At 45.0% G+C, this 18,567-nt stretch overlaps 1 protein-coding gene across 1 annotated transcript; it reads left to right on the top strand.

Annotated features, from left to right (window-relative positions):
• The first annotated feature begins 2,385 nt into the window (after positions 1-2,385).
• On the top strand, positions 2,386-4,977 carry LOC125551449 (probable mediator of RNA polymerase II transcription subunit 26a). Its single transcript, XM_048714698.1, has 9 exons — positions 2,386-3,141; positions 3,254-3,322; positions 3,414-3,496; positions 3,574-3,626; positions 3,725-3,846; positions 3,990-4,017; positions 4,105-4,442; positions 4,554-4,679; positions 4,849-4,977. Exons 1-9 carry the CDS (start codon positions 2,833-2,835, stop codon positions 4,975-4,977), a joined length of 1,257 nt encoding a protein of 418 aa, XP_048570655.1. The 5' UTR covers positions 2,386-2,832.
• Positions 4,978-18,567: the final 13,590 nt, after the last annotated feature.

Genomic DNA, 18,567 nt, shown 5'->3' with positions numbered 1-18,567 from the left:
AGAGACTTTCTATACCCACCCACTTTAATACCCATGGGTATAAACTGACACCCATATCCAAACCCATCGGGTATCCTATACCCAATGGGTATCCATTGGGTACAATATATATCATTCAAATTCTTAAGAGGTAGAGAAATGAGTTCAAAATTTAAGTGATCATGGTATTGTAGTATAGCACGGATGCGGCCCCCTCCATGGGTGGCCTCTTGGAGGCATTAGGGGAGTATGAGCAGCGGTTGGTGGAAGACCGACGCAGTGGAAGGCGGTGGTGGGAATTGAGGATCGCTGGATCGTGAGTTCGACAAGAGTCTGGTAGCGAAGAGTCGATATTTCATCTTTTAGAGGAGTCACATAGGACGTAGGAGGAGTGGCGAGCAGGTGATTATGAGCCTGTGAGCTATGCCTTATTTAATGAATACGAGATTTAGGGTTGGCCATATGAGTTGGATGTTAACCCCACATGTTATAGGAGTTATTTTCATTTATTAATTTTTCTGGGTATCCATTGGGTTACCCATGGGCACAATTTCTTACCCATGCCCTACCCATATATTTTGCGGGTATGGGTACCCATTACCCGTGAGTACAAAATCTCTTCAAGTCTTGCCCATACCCATTGTTTTCGGGTAGGGTACTCACGGGTACCCATACCCATGGGCAAAACTGCCATCCTACTGCTGTTGCTTTCTTTATTTTAATTTTCTTCAAACAAAAAATAAACAAGAAAAGCGCAGGGAGCTAGGAGAGGGGTGTGAGAGATATGAAAATATCCCCATGACCCTGGATTTATGTAGTATTTGAATAAATTGCCTTGGGCATTTTTAGAGGTAGAAAAAAACAAGTTTGAATAAACTTCCAACTTGATGCATTTTTGAACCTGACCAAAACAACTCCAAATGAGATGAAATTTGGCAAGGAGGTTAAGGATGTGGTGAATGATTAAGATGGGGAAGTTGAACATTTATGGAGGAGGGCAAGATGACACTTGCAAAAAAAGAAAGAAAGGGGAAGGAGAGGTGGTGATGCATGGAGGTGTTTATTTTAGGATCACACATTGGTCAAGCAACAAAATAACATGCATGAAACTTACAATGCACATGGTGAGGATGAGAATGCAAAATGACATAAGCACCACACAACATGATATGAACATGATGCGAACATGTGAAGGCAAAAGGGATAAAACAAGAAATGACAAGACAATGCAATAAGAAACAAAACAAAACCCAAAAAGGAAACACAAAAGATGGAACCACTTGGAATCGATGAAGAACAAGATGGATATATTGCCCATATATGGAAGTTTTACAACTGGGGTGTTACAACTGCTCACAGAGCGTCTTCTAGAGCTGCGGGTTCTCGTCGGTAAAAATGGGGAAGTTCATGGACGGTGTTGCTGACCCAAAGTGGCGAGGTTGGAAGACGACGGGGGGGGGGGGCGTAGCAGCAGTGACTAGTGGAAGGGGCACCGTACCTGTGACCGGGAGTGCCGCCAGTGACGCAGGGGTCGCCAACGGGGCCCCCAGTAAGATCAGCAACGCCATGGCCATCGGGCCCTAGAGGTGCTCCTCGCGCCTGAAGCAGCGGTGAGAGGGTGTTGGGGTTCGCCGTGCTGCTGGATGCGGGCGGCGCCGCAGCTTGGAGAGTCGCCACGGTGGTCTCCAGCTTCGCGAATCGCGCCTTGAGATCGGGCTTCCAGCGAAGGAGATCCTCAATCTGTGAAGTTTGGGTCTGCAGCTGCTTGAGGACGTGGGCGGTGTCGGCCTTGGCGTCCTGGTGGAGCTTGTCCAGGTACTCCTTGAGGGCTGGATCCATAGTGGCAAGGAGTACTTGCCGTGCGTGAAGGCGATGACGAGTCTCCAGGATTGACGCGGCGGGGAGGAGTGGTGGTGGTCTCTGATACCAGGATGTTAGGGTACCAATCGATCTATCACTCAATCTCAGATACAATCTCAACTCCGATTACAATCAGCCACAACTGTTCTTGTAAGAGGGGAAAAATGGGGGAGGAAGAGAGAGCCGTCGTCCGTCTTGATCCAAACCCGAATGCCTTCACTCGTCTTGCCTGTGGAGATAAGTAGGTGAAGCGGTTGGGCCAACCCTAGATGGTCCACTCGGGCCCAATGAACCTCCTGTTGGGTTGGGAAATGCGTGCCGGCCTGCTGAAGACGTGCCTCGGTTCGTAGGCGTGTTCCTTGCCAGGTCTGATCGCTATGGCAGGCTTGCTGCCTGTTGCTGCCATGACATCGTCTACTTCGGTTGTTTGTGTGTTGATAGAAAAGGGATCAGATCCTGATTTTTTTTTTGAAATTTAACTTTATGAAAGGGTTCAAAATAGTGAATTTGGTCACCGGATAAAAGCCTGGGCGGTCGGACGTCGTTAATCGTCTAGCAATCCAGATTGGGTTTGATTAAATTCGCACCGTGCACTCACGCTCTGAATCGCAATTCCCCCGAGAGGCGCCTGTCTCGTCTCCCCGCGTACACATACGTACGTTTCATTCAAGTATAAGAGTCCGGATCTTGGATCTTGGACACCATCCGCGCCGCCCAACACAAGATTAAAAACAAAACAAAGCGGTACTACATCACCAAGGGACCTGAAGATCTTTCCGCCCCTCTCTTGTTTTATTGACTGAATCTATACTAGTACTACTGGTAGTAATTTATGGACTTGTCCATCGGCTTGGAAACTGCAAGATCAGGAAAACAAGTTTCCCGGAGTTCATAGTGTCCTTGATTGGAATCAAATCTTTTAAGCAAAAGGGACAGGGATCCTTTGACTCGTGTTGCTTTGATCGGTGCTTTCGTCGCCGGCCTAGGCCTCCGATGGCCCCGCCGCCGCCGTCGCCTTCGCTTGACTACTGGCGCGGCTTCTTCAGCGGCGCCCGCGCCAGCATCTTCGACACCATAGACGCCGCCATCCGGCTCGCGGCGGCCGACAACCCCGACGGCCTCCGCGCGCGCCGGGACGCCATCGCGCACCGCCTCTACACCGTGCTCAACGTCCTCCCGCCGCCAGAGGACGCTGTCTTGGTGGCAGCGGCACCCGCCTTCCCCGACGTGACCCGTCGCCACGACCCCGTCGTTTCAGAGGTCTTCCGCGTCAAGGCCGCTCTCGCCAGCAACCAACAAATGGTTCCCACCTTCCTACCACTACCACCGCTTCTGACTTCTATTCCCAAATTGGTCTCACCAACTACTTACTACTAGTGCTGATTGCATTTGCTTGCGTCTTCTTTTCGTGCAGTCGGAGGATGAACTGCTCGACCTGCTCCGGAGGCTGCAGCAGTTGAAATTGACGGTGGACGCCATCAAGGTAAACCGGGATGAACTTCTCTGTTGCTCCATGTGTTTGATGAATTCCCTTGATTGCTTTTGTGCATATCTACAAACTGAACTGCTCATAGGTTACTGAGATTGGAAAGGCAGTGAAACACCTACGGAATTACGGCTCAAAGCAGATTCGGATACTCGTACGATCCCTCATCGAGTAAGTTTTTGTTATTTTACCATGTCTAATTTGTCTTAAATTTCTAGCATTAACATCTTTGGTGAGCTGCATTGTAGAGGTTGGCAGGCTATAGTCAGTGAGTGGGTCAGCGATGAAGGTGCCATTGTAGGTGAGAATGCAAACTGGATGCACTTTCTTAAGAAATTCAAAATTGATCAATACTGTAGGTAAGGTGCCCTAACATGATCTTGCTGAAACTATCAGCAGATCGTACGCCACAATCAATGGAGGCTTCTTGCATTGAGCAAGAAGAAGGTGGGCTTCCTTCCCCTCCCATGGATGAAGCTGCCCTTTTCGCTACGCCGTGTGCTTCCATACAGCTATCTGAGGTACCGACCATTTAGACATCCGTTTTATTCTCTCAAGAAAACCCACGAGATTGTTACTCTGTTTAGCATTCTTGCCAGTCCTATATTTGATCTGACAAAACTCCATCTTTGCTTTGTTTTGGAAAATTGGTTTGGTTTTGAAGTTCTTCGATGAAATGGATGATGACGGAAGCGAGTAATTGCACTTCCTCGTTTCCACACTGTGTTTTGTTATGCATTGTGTTACCATGGTCGCTGCCCTGTAACTTTTTTCTGCAGATGTTAGAATCAATGCCAAGGAGGGTGAACAACAGTATGCCACAAACCATGAGTCAGTCAAGAAACAGCCTCCTATGGCCCTGCAGTATGATCCAGTACAGAACTGGAGGCTTGATCAGTCTGCGGTGAGGCAGTCACGGCTGCGTGAATCTTGCGGCTGGCAAACAGGGCAGCAATACATCACGGAGGCAGAAGAGAAGCCTACAAATGCAGCATTTGGGCCAGGGAGACCACATCGGTTGCACTCTGAGCCGATAGGTTCCGAAGTGAGGCCTAAGCCGCCGCAAGGCATCTTACTGAGTCAAACTCAAAGAAGAACAAAACCAACAATTCCTAATGTAAGCATACGGTATTGCTGAACAGCTATATCTGTTTTTTTAGGAAAAGAACAGTTAGATGCTTATATGTGATGTGTATGCTATTTTTCTAAATCATTTCACTGGTTATAGCGACCGTTGGGTCGGCATGATGAGAATCAAGTCCAGACGATGCTAGAGCTTGCAAAGAATGCCAAGGTTGAAGCTACGAAACAAAAGCTTGAAGAGGGTTACCAAGAATTTAACAATGGTACATTTGTCTTCTATTCTCAGTATTTTTATCTGGATGAGTTTCTAGGATGAAAAGGACTTGTTAATTGTGAACAGATATCAAAAGTCAGCGGTGCATAGTTTTGATCGCAACACTCGGTGTGATTGGTTCATGTGATGAATACTGACGTTGTTTCAACATAAATGCGTGAAGCAGGAGCAAATAATACAAATGGTGGATCCGCAAGACCTGCTGAAGCAAGGGAGCCGAAGCTTACAACCCAATGGCAAGGCAAGGAACAACAGCGCTGGCAACATCAGGAATCGGCTAAGCATTTGTCGCTGATTCCGTCAAGCTTCACCAAGTATGGAGGCTGCCATAGGAACAACAGCGCCGGCAACATCAGGAATCGGCTAGGCGTTCGTCGCTGATTCCGTCAAGCTTCACCAAGTATGGAGTCTGCCATCTACCATTCCATCAAGCTCCGTTGATTATGGGTGTTTTTCCGTGTCCAGCACCACATGACAACAATAATGCTTCTTCCGAACTTGACATACGGTGATGCATTATTGTTGGCTGTTGCACCCTAATAGCCTTGGGGCATGAGTGGCTGGTTCTAATGCTTGTCAAACTTGCACATGATATAGTTTTGCATGCCAGTACCAGCTGTGGGCTGTGGCACCTACCTGCGGAGGTGTGCCTCGGCTTTCTACATAGGGATAGGCAGAGACAGGTGCCCTGCTTTTCTAGGCTAGCTTGAAAGTCTTAAGATTAACTCAAAATGGCACCAAGTTAGTCCAAAAGAAATGCATGATTTGGAGCCAAGTCTCTCAGAATGTGCAGTGTCACGACCTAGGGTCGGCCAGCGATCGTCGGCAGCGAGCCGGAGTAGCAGGTGGAGGAACTAGAGTATCGGAGACGAGAGAGAGATACAGAACGGAGGAGATAAGAACATAATGAGAGGCTAGAGAATTTTCATTTTAAACTCGATGCCCAATCTGGCTTACACGCTTGCTTATATATTGCAAGTCCAATACACGGCCCACAGGCCCACCAATCGAACCCACGGCTCCAAGGCCCAATCCATACACCGATTTTAAACACCCTTTGTTTCCCTGTCGCGTGTTGCCTGTCCTCCGCACCGATCACCTGTGTGTCACTGCTTACAGTACCCGTCCCTGAAGAACCAGCTTGTCCCCAAGCTGGTGCGCTTGGGAACTGAGCCTTGAGCACCTCGTAGTTTCCCAAGTTGCTGACGAAGCTGGAACTGTTGCCCATTTAACCAGAATCTGCAAGTGTGCTGCATTCCCCTTCTTGAACATGCGACGATCGAGAATTTCTTCAGGGATTACACCTGAAGCTGACAGATCCACAGGCACTGGTAATGTTGTGGAGACAGATCCACAGGCACTGGTAAGATTGCACTAAATTTTCCCTCAAAAAAGAAGATTGCGCTTAATTTTATTCATACAATTGTTCCCTAAAGACTTTGTATTAGCAGGTAGCATTGTAGATGGAATTAATAGCTAGCAATGGACAGTGAAGAGAAAAGTATATACAGTCCATGGAATTACGGATGAAAAAGCTGATGTGCTAGCATTGACAAATCATATGCTAAAGGCACAAAAAAAATAAGTTTGCAAATAGATATCACAATATAGTGACCTAGTTTTGGTATATCAAAACTTATGTGCTAGAGACACAAACACATGTGCAGAATTACACAGGTTCAAAAGTGGCAAGCAAAATATGCATGTTAAGTACACAATATTTTGGAATTACGTGTGGTTTGTAGTATGTTGTGATGCAGCTACTTCTCATTAACTCTGGTAGATAAGTTATGTGTGTTGCTGAAAGTGGCTGAAGTTATGCAGCGATAAACATTAGTTGGATTGAAGAATAGAGGAAACATCTTCGTTTGTCTGTCGTATCAAAGAATGTTGACTCCAATGTATACGTGCAGGCATATAAACGAATAAACAATGTTATGGCTAGAATATCCTGTTCGTGGTATAGAGATAATGACGAAGTAATTATATAGGCCTCTCATTCAGAGAAATGTTCAGTGTCACGTAATCATCCAGTTTGCTCTGGTCGGTTCTCTGTTTGGTTCCTTACTGTGTGTTGTAATGTGATTAATAACATATTATGTGGGTTTTATTTCCACTCATACTTAGTTGCAACTGTCCAATTGTTTGTATAAATTTCCTGTTTCATGTTCCTTTACAGAACTTCCCTTTTCATCAGATGTCCATTTTCCTATATCACTTGAATGCAATTGAGAACTCATCATATAGTTTTAAAAAGTACTAAAGGCTGAATCGTTGCAATATTAATTTTCAACATACTTACAATCTCAAATGAAAAAAGGCATGTATTGTTAATTGTCATAAACACACTATATATAAGCCACCCATTTCTTATGTCTTCTCTCAGCCGTGATGAACCTGTCACTATGTCATATGACAATATAACTAATGGGATGATAAATGTATTGTGCCACTAGTAGAAAATATAGCTTTGGTCTAGGCCAGATCAGAGCATTAGTCCCAGTTCTGTTATGAATCGGGACCAATGGGTGCATCAGTCCCGGTTCGAGCGGCCAGGGCACCGGCCGGGCCTCTGCAGGAACCAGTCCCGGTTACAGACACGAACCAAGACTAAAGGGCCTCGCTCCTGGCGCAGCCCCTTTAGTCCCGGTTGGTGGTTGGAACCGGGACTAAAGGCATGTTTTATGTGCCGGTTCTAGCCACCAACCGGGGCTAAAGAGATGTCTATATATATACTCGCCCCTGCCCGCCCACTCCTTTGTTTTTTGACAGGCCGGCATGTGGGAGGTGTGCTGCTCTATGTTCTCACCTCCTATGCATATGAGGTGTTCGATGAAATGCCGGAGCCACGATTTAGCTTTCTCCTCTCCAAGCTCAACCACCAAGCTACAATTTCTCCTAGATTTGTCTAGGTTTAACGGTGCACCAACTACACAAGTGTTCTAAAAGGTTAGCAACTTTATCGTTTCATCTCTCACTGCTAGTTTAACTCATTTCAAATGCTCTAGAAGTAGAGTGGTTTGTGGGTTTTAGTGGAGGAGTGTATGTGGGAGTTCTTTTGATTTAGATGCACAATTTGAGCTGAAATTAACTTCTTAGAGTCTGCACATGTGTAGGGTGCCGTCCCCGTCCTCACCGCCGTCGATCGTCCGCGCCGGTCTCATCGCTGGCACCATCGTGGTGAGCCTCTTGTTCTTATCTTCTTTAAAAAAATTCTTACTTGTATGATTTAGATAGATACTTGTAATAATTTTCTTACTTTTATTATTGTTTGTTATTATATTGTGTCATGGTTTTGGTATCCACCCCGGTAGGTCCCTCGTCCTGTCTATGATTCGGATGTGATATATTATTTTTTATTACTATTTGTTCTATTTAGTGTTTATGAAAGTGCAACTAACCTTGGCTGGTTTTGGTAATTATTAACAACATATAGCTCACTGAACTAATATCCATGCAAGATAATCTTTTCAGAAAGTTCAATGATTGACATGGCATGGACTAGAGATGTGGACCCTTCAAAATGATAAGGACACATATTGGCACAAGCTCAAGACTCTACATTTTCATTTTAATGATGCAAGATCACATTGAGTCCATAGAAAAAGCCAATAATATTAAAAGGGGATGAGGTGTTACTTAATGACTTGCTTGCTCAAAATGCTTAGTGATGTGCTCCAAAAGCCCTCAACCACTTTCTCATATCCACATATGTTCCAAACCAAAAGTCAAACTCAGCCCCACCGATTTGATCTATCCGGCTGTGACGCCCCGAGACCGATGTTCCAGATGCCTTCCTTTCTTTTAGTTGTTGTCGTGTGTTTATTGTGTTTGTTGCATTATCATAACTGTTTTGCATATTTCATTCCGATATGTTTGTTGCCATGATCATGGTAAGTGCCATTGTCATATTTTGCTTTTTGCATCTAGTTCATCATTGGTTATATTGCATTGCACCATCCTTGTTGTTTCCATGGTAATCTCACTTTGTTATATGTCATATGTTTCGATGTGCCTCTTGTCGTTTATTGCATCATGATCATTATGTGGGTTGCATTCTTCATGTTGATGTGTTGGTTGTGCTCTCCATCTACTCTTCCTCCCCCTATGGTTGTTTGCATCTTCTTTTCCTCAAGGCCCTTCTCCAAGTGCAAACCATTTCACTTCTTTCTTTCTTCAAATTTCACCCATTGATGCAAGTGTCATGTTTTCTACCCCAAATATTGTTCATTCTTTTCCTATAAATTCTCAACCATGCCTTCAACCTCTGTGTCGAATTTCAGCTCCTTTGAACTTGTTTTGGTTGGGTTCAAAACTGGCTCAAGTTTGAATTAAATTCAAACTTTGATTATTTTTCTACCTATAAAAATTTGCCAAGTAAATTTATTAAAATCCTGCACAAATCCCGGATTCCAGGGATATTCTCATATCTCTCTCAACCCTCTCCTATATTCCTGTGCTTTTCGGTCTATATTTTTCTATCTAAAGAAAACTAAAAGAAAGAAGTAGTAGCTGCAGTAGCAGCCCAGCGTAGCAATCCACCTCACGTACCTCTTTCAGCCCATCCAACCCAAACATCAAGCGAATCCCCTGTTCTTCTTCAACCTTCTGTACGGCAGACCATCGGGAGTGTCCATGTCGATGTCCTCGGTGACTTGACGGCCGAAGGAGATCCCTAGCCCTTATAAAACATGCCCTAGGGTTTTCCCTTGCCCCCTCCTCCCGTTTCGCCCCTCTCCTTCCCTTTCTGCCACTAGGGGAGACCTCTCCATGCCATAGCCGTCGCCATGGCCGAGGAGAGCTCAAGCTCGTCCCCGGCCTATACACCTCCGCCATCTGCGTTGCTGCCACGGGGAGAGAACCGCTGCCCTCTCCTATGACCTCCCCGATGACCCCTTCTTCCCATGCTTCCTCTGCTTCATGGAACCGAGCACCACCGCCAAGATCAGCGCATCCTCCCGCCGTATCCGATCATCGTCGGTCTTGTACGACTCCAGCAACACCCCCACGGTGAAGCTCCGATCATCCCCATCTCCCTCTCTATTCTCGGTTGCCTACATAGCCATCGTTCTGCGCGTCTCCGGTTTCGGCCGCCATGGTCATGGCCTCGCTCTCGAGCTCGTGCACCTCGCTGTACACCACTTCCGTCCGCACCATGCTGCCCGTGCAGCACCCACACAAGCACCACCTCCTTTGCAGCTCGCGTGCAAGCAGCGGGGCTTGCCCAGCTTCTTGCTCGCCGTACCTCCCACACCAAGTCGAGCTGTTGCTCATGACCGAGCACACGCTCGCCAACAACACTCGCAGAAGCCCCGCATGCACGCGCACATCTTGCAGTGTACTCCCCTCCTTTGTCCGCACCCCCGCCGCCTATCCCTAGCCTCCTCGCTCACGCTCCGCTTGCACGTGCTCACACTCAGTAGCCAACTCATCGTGCCCAAGACGAGCTCAAGCTCGTGCTCGAGCAACCCCGCACGCGTGACTCCAGCCGCTGCTCTGTTCTCACCCGTCACACCTGCACCCAATCCCGCACGCCCGCCGTTGTCTTCCAGCCGCTAGCGCCGCCGCGTTCGCTCGCCATCGTCGTTGGTTATCCACGTGCATCCATTATTCCAACCTCTTACCTTTCAGGAGCTGTATAAGTAGAGCAGGATTTCCGTCTGTTACACAAAGATAGCAGCAGCTCAGTGGCTAGCGCCTTGCTCCTGAACCCAAGAGATCCTCGCTTCGAAACCCATGTTGGCTGCTTTTCTTTTAATTTTGCCTCTAGTAAATTTGCCTTTGTGCTTATGACATCCAGGTCCCACTTGTCATCCTCTCTGTCCACATACACCCCTCCACAGCCACACTCCTGCCACCTTAGCACCCCGGCCCTCTCGCCATTGACAGTGGCTACCCCTGCCCGTGTCCCTTATTGTTTTCCTTTTGTTTTGCATATTCACATAAAATGCCATCATTTTGAATTGTGAATAACTAAATATCCGTGCATCCAAATGAAACATGTCATATATGCATCTTGCTCAGATTTTCATGGTCTTTAACAGTATGCAACTTTCATCCATGTTAAAAATATTTAAACTTGTTGTTTGCATTGTTTTGCACAAATGACATGCTAAAATGGTTTATTTCATAACTGAATAACCGTAGATCCGATTTAAATAAACTTTATATATAAATGGGGTAGAAAAATGCATAGATTAACATGGTGCACTTACTTTGCATGTTTAACAACAATAAAATATGTTTTTAGGCAGAACAGTACCGAATTCGAAATATGCCTATGGGGATTTTCTGGATTTGTTGTTTGTTATTCCGGCCTCATTTAAACTTGCCTAGATAGTTAGTTTTACTATGCTTCACCTCTTGCCATGTTTAACAACATTTAACATTGTTGGGTATATAAACGAGAGCCAACTAAATGATTCGAATGTGGTGTTTCGTCAATATTCAACTTGTTGCATATTGAGCTCCACTTAATTTGTAGTATTGTTTATTGCACTTTCCCATGCCATGCCTCATTAAACCGGACATGCATCATACCTGGTTGTGCATCATGCCATGTTTATGTGATGTTTGTTTACCATGTTGTTTGCTTCTTTCCGGTTGTGCTCCTTCTCGATAGTTCCAATTACGTTGCGATTGTGAGGATCAATTCAACTACGCCCGTTCGTCTACTTCATGGACTTCAGTCTTCTTCCTAGTGGGATTTCAGGCAAGATGACCGTTACCCTGGATACCACTATTATCTTTGCTTTGATAGTTGTCTCAATGCTATCTCTAGGTCGCGCTTCCTACCACTTGTTTATCAAGCCTCCATAATTGCCATGATAGCCTCTAACCTTTTTCACCATCCCAGCAAACCGTTGTTTGTCTATGTTACCGCTTTGCTCAGCCCCTCTTATAGCGGTGCTACTTGCAGGTGCAGTTGCAGATTGTTCCATGTTGGAACATGGATATCATGGGATATCACAATATGTCTTATTTAATTAATGCACATATATACTTGCTAAAGGGTGTTTTGTTCCACTCTTGCCACCCTAGTTTTCGTCATACCGGTGTTATGTTCCTTGGTTGTGCGTCCCTAACACGATGAGGGTTTATCAGCCCCTCTTGACAGTTCACTTTGAATAAAAGTCTTCCAGCAAGGCCCAACATTGGTTTTACGATTTGCCCAACATAATAACTAAACCTGATCTTAAATTTGATGCATAGGGAGTTAGTGCTACCCGAGGAGTAATTTAACATAATACAGGGGGCAGTGCTGATGGTGTTGGTTCCAAAACTAGAGCACCGTGCGGGACCGCCACTTGGCAACTTGGGGTATTCTGGCACCTGTACGCTTAGCTCATCCGTCGTGGCCTGAGACGAGATACGCGCGGCTACTATTAGGGTGTCGGCATGTCGGGAGGTCTTGCTGGACTTGTTTTACCATTGTCGAAATGTCTTGTGCACCGGGATTCGGAGTCTGATCGGAGGGTTATTGGACTTATATTTAATATATAACAAATATAAATCCAATGCAAATAATTATTAGATTAACTCCAATGCCCAAAATCAATATTTCTGAGCTTCCAAAAATATTGGCTTGAATTTTTCCTCTTGCCAATAATTTCAGGGAGAAACAGGAACATTTTCTTAGACTCATTGAAATGATTTTAATGTTGATCATTTTTAAAAGGTTTCTGAGGCTTTGAAAATTCCTCAACTCAAATTTCACTTGAATTTAAACATGATGACATGAAGATCAAGCAAAGACAACAGGGGCTGAGGTAGGGCTGTGACAACTCACCTCCACTAAACAAGAATCTCGTCCCGAGATTCAAGACGTGAGGTAAGAAGACATAGGGGACACAAGGCTAACACGATCTTCATGATCCAACTTCCCTTCTCGAAGATGTTGAATCATTGCTTCAAATTGATCTTGACGTCCTTGCCTTCGATATCTTCATCCAACTACGATGGCGGAAGAGAGGAAACTCTATAGAATTCGATCTTCACGAGGATCGACCGATACACGATCAACTCATGGAATGAGACATAGAACACCTCTTGACCTGAGACGTCCAAACACACATCGGGAGGGATGGAAGGACAGACGACAGAGGTTCAATTTTGGTAAGTAACAATTCCATGCTCGGTCACAACGTAGCGAGGAGTTAACTGCCATGATTCCATAACGGGGCACCTTAGCGGAGGTGACTCGTAGAATTATTCTCTTAAGTGGCAAAAAGAATTACTTTTGATACAAAGATCGTTGAGACTCTTTATTCCATCCTAAGGCAATCACAAACGATCATGTGAAGGAGCTTGAGGAAATGGCATACTCATACTAGAATGGATGATGTGAACTACCTTGTTGAAGACAACGCAATGGATGATTTTTGCTTATCACCAGAAATGGATGGGATCCATGGTAGGACCACTTTTGAAGATGATCCGGAACAACAATTACCGAGAGGGCAGCCCATGGGAAATTGGTACAATGGCGATGCAAGCTGGGAACAAAATGTAAATGCTAGGAATGATCCAACCATCATATCTACCCGAGATTCAGATCTGGTTGGTAACGGAATATTCCAGACGTCATTCTTGGAAAAGAAAGTTTGCAACACAAACCGATGAGATGACGTTGCGAGATTCTCAAGGAAATGAACTACGGTAGTAATCTCCAAAACATGAGCCGGTTCTGCTACATACCTGTGAACACGCTGTCCAAGACAAGCATGACCACATAGTAGTCTTATAATAAAACACTACCGAGTCCAGGTGGGGAACCATCATCGAGGATATCGAAGTCCTTATATAAGCCCCGGGTCTTAAGAAAGGAGCTTCTTTTCCTTGAACAAATCAAGCAGTGGCTTGGGGTACTAGGAGATGCACATGGAATGGAGGTAGCGAGCCTGTCAAACCATAGCATACTTCACACGTGTATGACTGACTTGGGATGATTCCAGAGGAAGCAACATTGACTTTCTCGAATTCACGACGGCAACTTGCATCAAATGCACATGTATTCGAGGAAGTCACTTGTTTTATCCAAACATATGCTTCATGAACGAGACATGAAGATAATGCTTATAAAAGTTTCCAATACTACTTAGATGTTCGACATGAATCATGGACAAGATAAAAATGTTGCCGATGGGCTCAACAACAGTTCATCCAGGTTCCCATGAAGATGGAATTCCATAACTATGTGAACAAGGTGATAGCATTGGTCAGACCAAAGGATGTAATGGTGTATGTCCGAGGAATCAACCTCGAGTAAGACAACATTACGAACATCATTGGTTCTGATTTGATTTGAGGATAGCCCATTCCCAAATCAAAGTTTGGACAAGACAATAGATCCAACAACTGATCACGAGGACCAATCGATGAAGATATCATCTTTCTTCAACACACACATACACACAAAAGATATCCATTAACACGAACTAAGTCAGACAAGCTTTATCTTCCAACTCTCCAAGTTGTTGTTTAGCTTAACCAACTAGCTCAGGATATCCAACACAACTTCTTGGGAAAGAGTGGTTTATTGGTAAACCAACTTGATCACGAACTCACCATATCGGTCAGGGAATGACCTGGTGATACTTCCGTGAAGATATCCGGAAAATCATGAACCACCAATATGACTCTAAGCTCGAGAACAATCTTGCTTTTCAGGGCAAGGCGATATGATCGAAAGAGTGAGGGATTGACACAATCCCAACTCATGGATCGAAGAGTGCACCAGAAATAAGGACTAGGTAGCACGATCAATCTTAAGATGATGATTTAATAATCAACACTCTAAGAATGAGAATATTGTCCATTTACTACAAAGCAACAAGTTGCTCGGAGTATTGATTTCACACATCACAATTCACTTGTCGGCATTTTGGTTACAGCAACACGGGACCGAGGAATGAATAATGATGGCGAGAAGTATCACTGCGTCAAGAATTCATAAGAGGTGGTGCAATTCTCATGACATTCTTGAAATAAAGATGGTAACACTCCAAGGTAGAACAAAGTAAAAGCTGGATTGGCATTTTGGTCCATGGCATACAACTACTTTGACCCAATCCTAGAAATGGATAAGGTACTGGAGTTTGTTTCTCCTAGTCATTCCAGAATAGAATGGCTTGACACACCACAAGAATATGAGGTATCGATGAGCATGAATGCACACATACTCTTAACTATCAATTGACAGACGAGGGCCAGAAAATAACTAACGAGGGACAACTCAAAGGAACATATAACTTTCTGAGTTGTGGATGCATAGATTAGTATGTTGAACGAGTTCAACATATTTCTTCCAAATAACCCATGCAGAAAGGTAGAACTGGCAGAATCACAATTATGAATGGAGAACTGCTCAGGAGTACTCTAATGGTGATCTTTTGGTTCAAAGAACTTCTGCCTTAATGGTTCATGGTATTTGGAAGAAGGAAATACCACGGACCTCGAGGACTATCGCAAAGGTTACTAATATCCTAAAGGAACTAGCAACAATATCAACTCGAAGTGAATAGAGTGATTCTTGGGTCAAGAACACAGGAGTAGAATACCTACTACTAAATGGCATCATGGGATGCTTTCAAGAATGATGGCCAGAATCATCATACTGGGGATATGAAAACATTGCTAAATTCTCGAGGACACCTGGGGTCATAATAATAATACTAACTCCAACATACACGTCAAGGCAACGGAGTACCTCAACACACCGATTAGTGTGCTTAATCTGGCCCAAAATACAACAGAACATGGAGGAAAGATTTGCAAGTGCATCAGACTATTTAGAAACCTAGGATGACTCGGACAACATAACGGCTGTAAATGCTCAAAATGATTTGAGACATCCTGCAAAAATGGTGGCATAACCACTCAACATCACAAAATCAAGGTTCTGAGGCCAGCTATGAACATATGGAAGTAGTAGGAACTGAACTGAGTCTTGAACTCAACAATCCTAGGCAACTACGGTTTAGTAACACGTCATCCTAAGAGATAGAAGAGAAGCCTAGTTCTTAACCCCGTAGCAAAGATAAGATGACTCAGATGAGAAGGGCATAGGGTATAAGAAGTAAAAAGAGCCTTACTTTCCCTTCCACAATCAATTCCCTTATATAACTAAAGCATTTCTAGACTCAACTTCGACCAGCTTGGCTTGGTAATCCTACAGGCAGCCAGGCTCTGATACCAAAACTGTTAGGACCCCGATTCCAAGTCACACAGATCTAGCCTGTAACACCTCATATCACTTTGCGGCCTCACGCATGGTATTCCCACGGGTGTCACCTTACCATGGCCCGGGACCGTTTGCGCCTTTTGGCTCACGTATATGATAGTGTCGCTAGCATCCATATGACAGAGAACTCGGGCCGACATGACTAGTCGTGAACCCAAAGTGGCACTAACTTACGGGGACAGACATACATGAATCAACATCGAGCATGTCGGTCAGCAGCGTGTGAATCCGGACTGTAGCACTGGGCTAACAGGACTCCGGGAACCCGGGCTGTAGCAGGCCAGGCAGGACTCCGGATGTCATCGCATGACATTTCCCCGAAGGGTCAGACACACGAACGAAGTGAATCACATGCCGGCCAGTCAAATGTTCCGGAGCAGTAGTGCTAGGCTAGCAAGACTCTGGTGAACCAGGCTGTAGCAGACTACCAAGGCTTAGTGGAAACACCAGACTACATTTCCCCATAAGAGAGGCTACCAAGGATAAACAACTAGATTGTCGGATCCCACACATACCAAGCATTTCAATAACATACACACAATATGCTTGATATGTGCAAATACAACATGGCATCACAACAAAACTATACGACTCAAAGTATTTATTCATTAGGCTCCGAGGAGCGAGATATTACAAACATGGGTCTCATGACCCAACATTCAGAGCATACAAGTCAAAGCACATGCGGAAGCTTAACTTGTCTGAGTATAGACAACTAAAAATGAAGAAGGCTGCCAGACTATCTACCAGACCCTCCCAAGGGTACAAGATCGTAGCTGAGGTAACAAGCTAAACATCGAAGTCCACGTGGAACTACTAGCGAGACTGAAGTCTCTCTGCAAAACATAAAATAAGCAAACGTGAGTACAAATGTACCCAGCAAGACTTACATCATAACTAACTACATATGCATCGGTATCAACAAAGGGGGTGGTGGAGTTTAACTGCAGCAAGCCAGCTTTGACTCAGTGGCTAACCTGAACTACGACTGCAAGTAACTCTTTTGAGGTGGCGCACACGAGTCCACAAATTCACCATACCAATACACCACTATGGATCCGCTCCCGTCTCCCTGCGAGAACGCCATCCATAGCACTCATGCTTATCTTGCGAGTTTTAGAGTATCCACTTTCACTTGTCTATGAACTATGTAAGGGGTCCAAGTTTCCATATCCGAGGAATCCGGCTATTCGAATAGATAATGATAACCCTGCAGGGGTGTACTTCTTCAACCACGCTCTCGCCACTTACCACCATGTACACGTCGTGTATCTCGGCAACCTTCAAGCGGAAGCCTGGTGAGGGAGTCGGCCACGACCTGACTAATCACACAAGTCTCTCGTCCAGGTTTATCGCCTATTCGGGTTCCATCCGCAAGGAGATCCGGCCGGGGTGACGCTCACGGCCCCAAACGATGTGTACAGGGTTCCCAAGCCCACCATCTGGGTGCCACTTGGTACACCGGGCCACTGTGCCTAGTCTGTCCCAAGCCCACCTATACCGGGTGCCACTTGGTAGACTACTAACACTACCTACAAACACCAGAAACTAGTTGCAACTCCTGGACAGAGATCAGGTTGATTAATAAGTCGAGAGAGCTTGGAGCGCCCGGAGCCCAATGTGCGGTAGTAACTGTTCATGGATCACAAACACAGAACTCAGTTCCTGAGGACTGCTGCAATGAGACAACCCACCATGTACTCCTACATGGCCTCTCACCGCTACCTTTACCAAATCGTGTTCACACACTTAGCTCTCAACGGTAGGACATGTTCACCACATTCCAATTCATCCCCGATGAATCAGACCTGACTCAACTCTAAGAAGTAGCAGGCATGACAAAAAAACATGAATGAGTAGGCACATCAGGGCTCAAACAACTCCTACTCATGCTAGTGGCTTTCATCTATTTACTGTGGCAATGACAGCTCATGCAGAGGAAAGGGGTTCAGCTACTACAACATGTAACAGTTGAAACGTTGTTGTCCTAATGCGGTAAAAGAGAGCAGGAGCGAGAGAGTGGGCTTGTACCGGAATGAACAAGCGGTTTTTGCTTGCCTGGCACTTCAGAAGATAGCACTGGGTCTTCATCAGTGTCAACGATCAAATCGTCGGAACGTCGTCTACTAAGAGGGGACAAACACCGGCAACAGAGGGAAACACAATTAGTGCAATGCAACAATATGATGCATGAATGTGACATGGCAATATGCTGTGAATTGAGCTAATGTAGCTAGTAACAAGTGCAAGGGAGTCCATTTGAACCAAGGTTCAAATGCAAACTCTAGTTTGAGCATTTAAAATGCCATTTTAATTTTTTCACTTATACAGCAGGTATAAGTTGGTTTTTCATGCATGAAAGTAGCATAAATGGATAGACTGGATTTTTCTGATAATTTTTCATATATAATTTATTTCATTTGGAGTTACGGTTGATTTTCTATGATTTTTAGAAGTTTATAGCATTTTCTGGAATTTCTAATTATTTTCTGAGTTATTTTAATTCCAGAAAAAGCTTTACTGCATCAACACTACGTCAAGGTGATGTCAGCAGGTCAACTAGATGGGTCCTGGTCAAACCTGACCAGTGGGGTCCACTGGTCAGTGACACAATGCTGTCCAGGGTCAATAACAGGTGGGTCC

Source organism: Triticum urartu, chromosome 4 (assembly GCF_003073215.2).
Source record: "Triticum urartu cultivar G1812 chromosome 4, Tu2.1, whole genome shotgun sequence".
In the NCBI taxonomy this organism is placed as follows: Eukaryota; Viridiplantae; Streptophyta; class Magnoliopsida; order Poales; family Poaceae; genus Triticum; species Triticum urartu.
The sequence above is the reverse complement of the archived record's forward strand: the minus strand, read 5'-3'. Positions and strand labels throughout refer to the sequence as shown.

Bases quoted from the DNA above. Each gene is read 5' to 3' on its own strand.
- LOC125551449 (XM_048714698.1), top strand. From the start codon at position 2,833: ATGGCCCCGCCGCCGCCGTCGCCTTCGCTTGACTACTGGCGCGGCTTC. The intron at 3,323-3,413 runs GTAAACCGGGAT...AACTGCTCATAG, and splicing joins TGACGGTGGACGCCATCAAG to GTTACTGAGATTGGAAAGGC. The intron at 4,443-4,553 runs GTAAGCATACGG...CACTGGTTATAG, and splicing joins CAAAACCAACAATTCCTAAT to CGACCGTTGGGTCGGCATGA.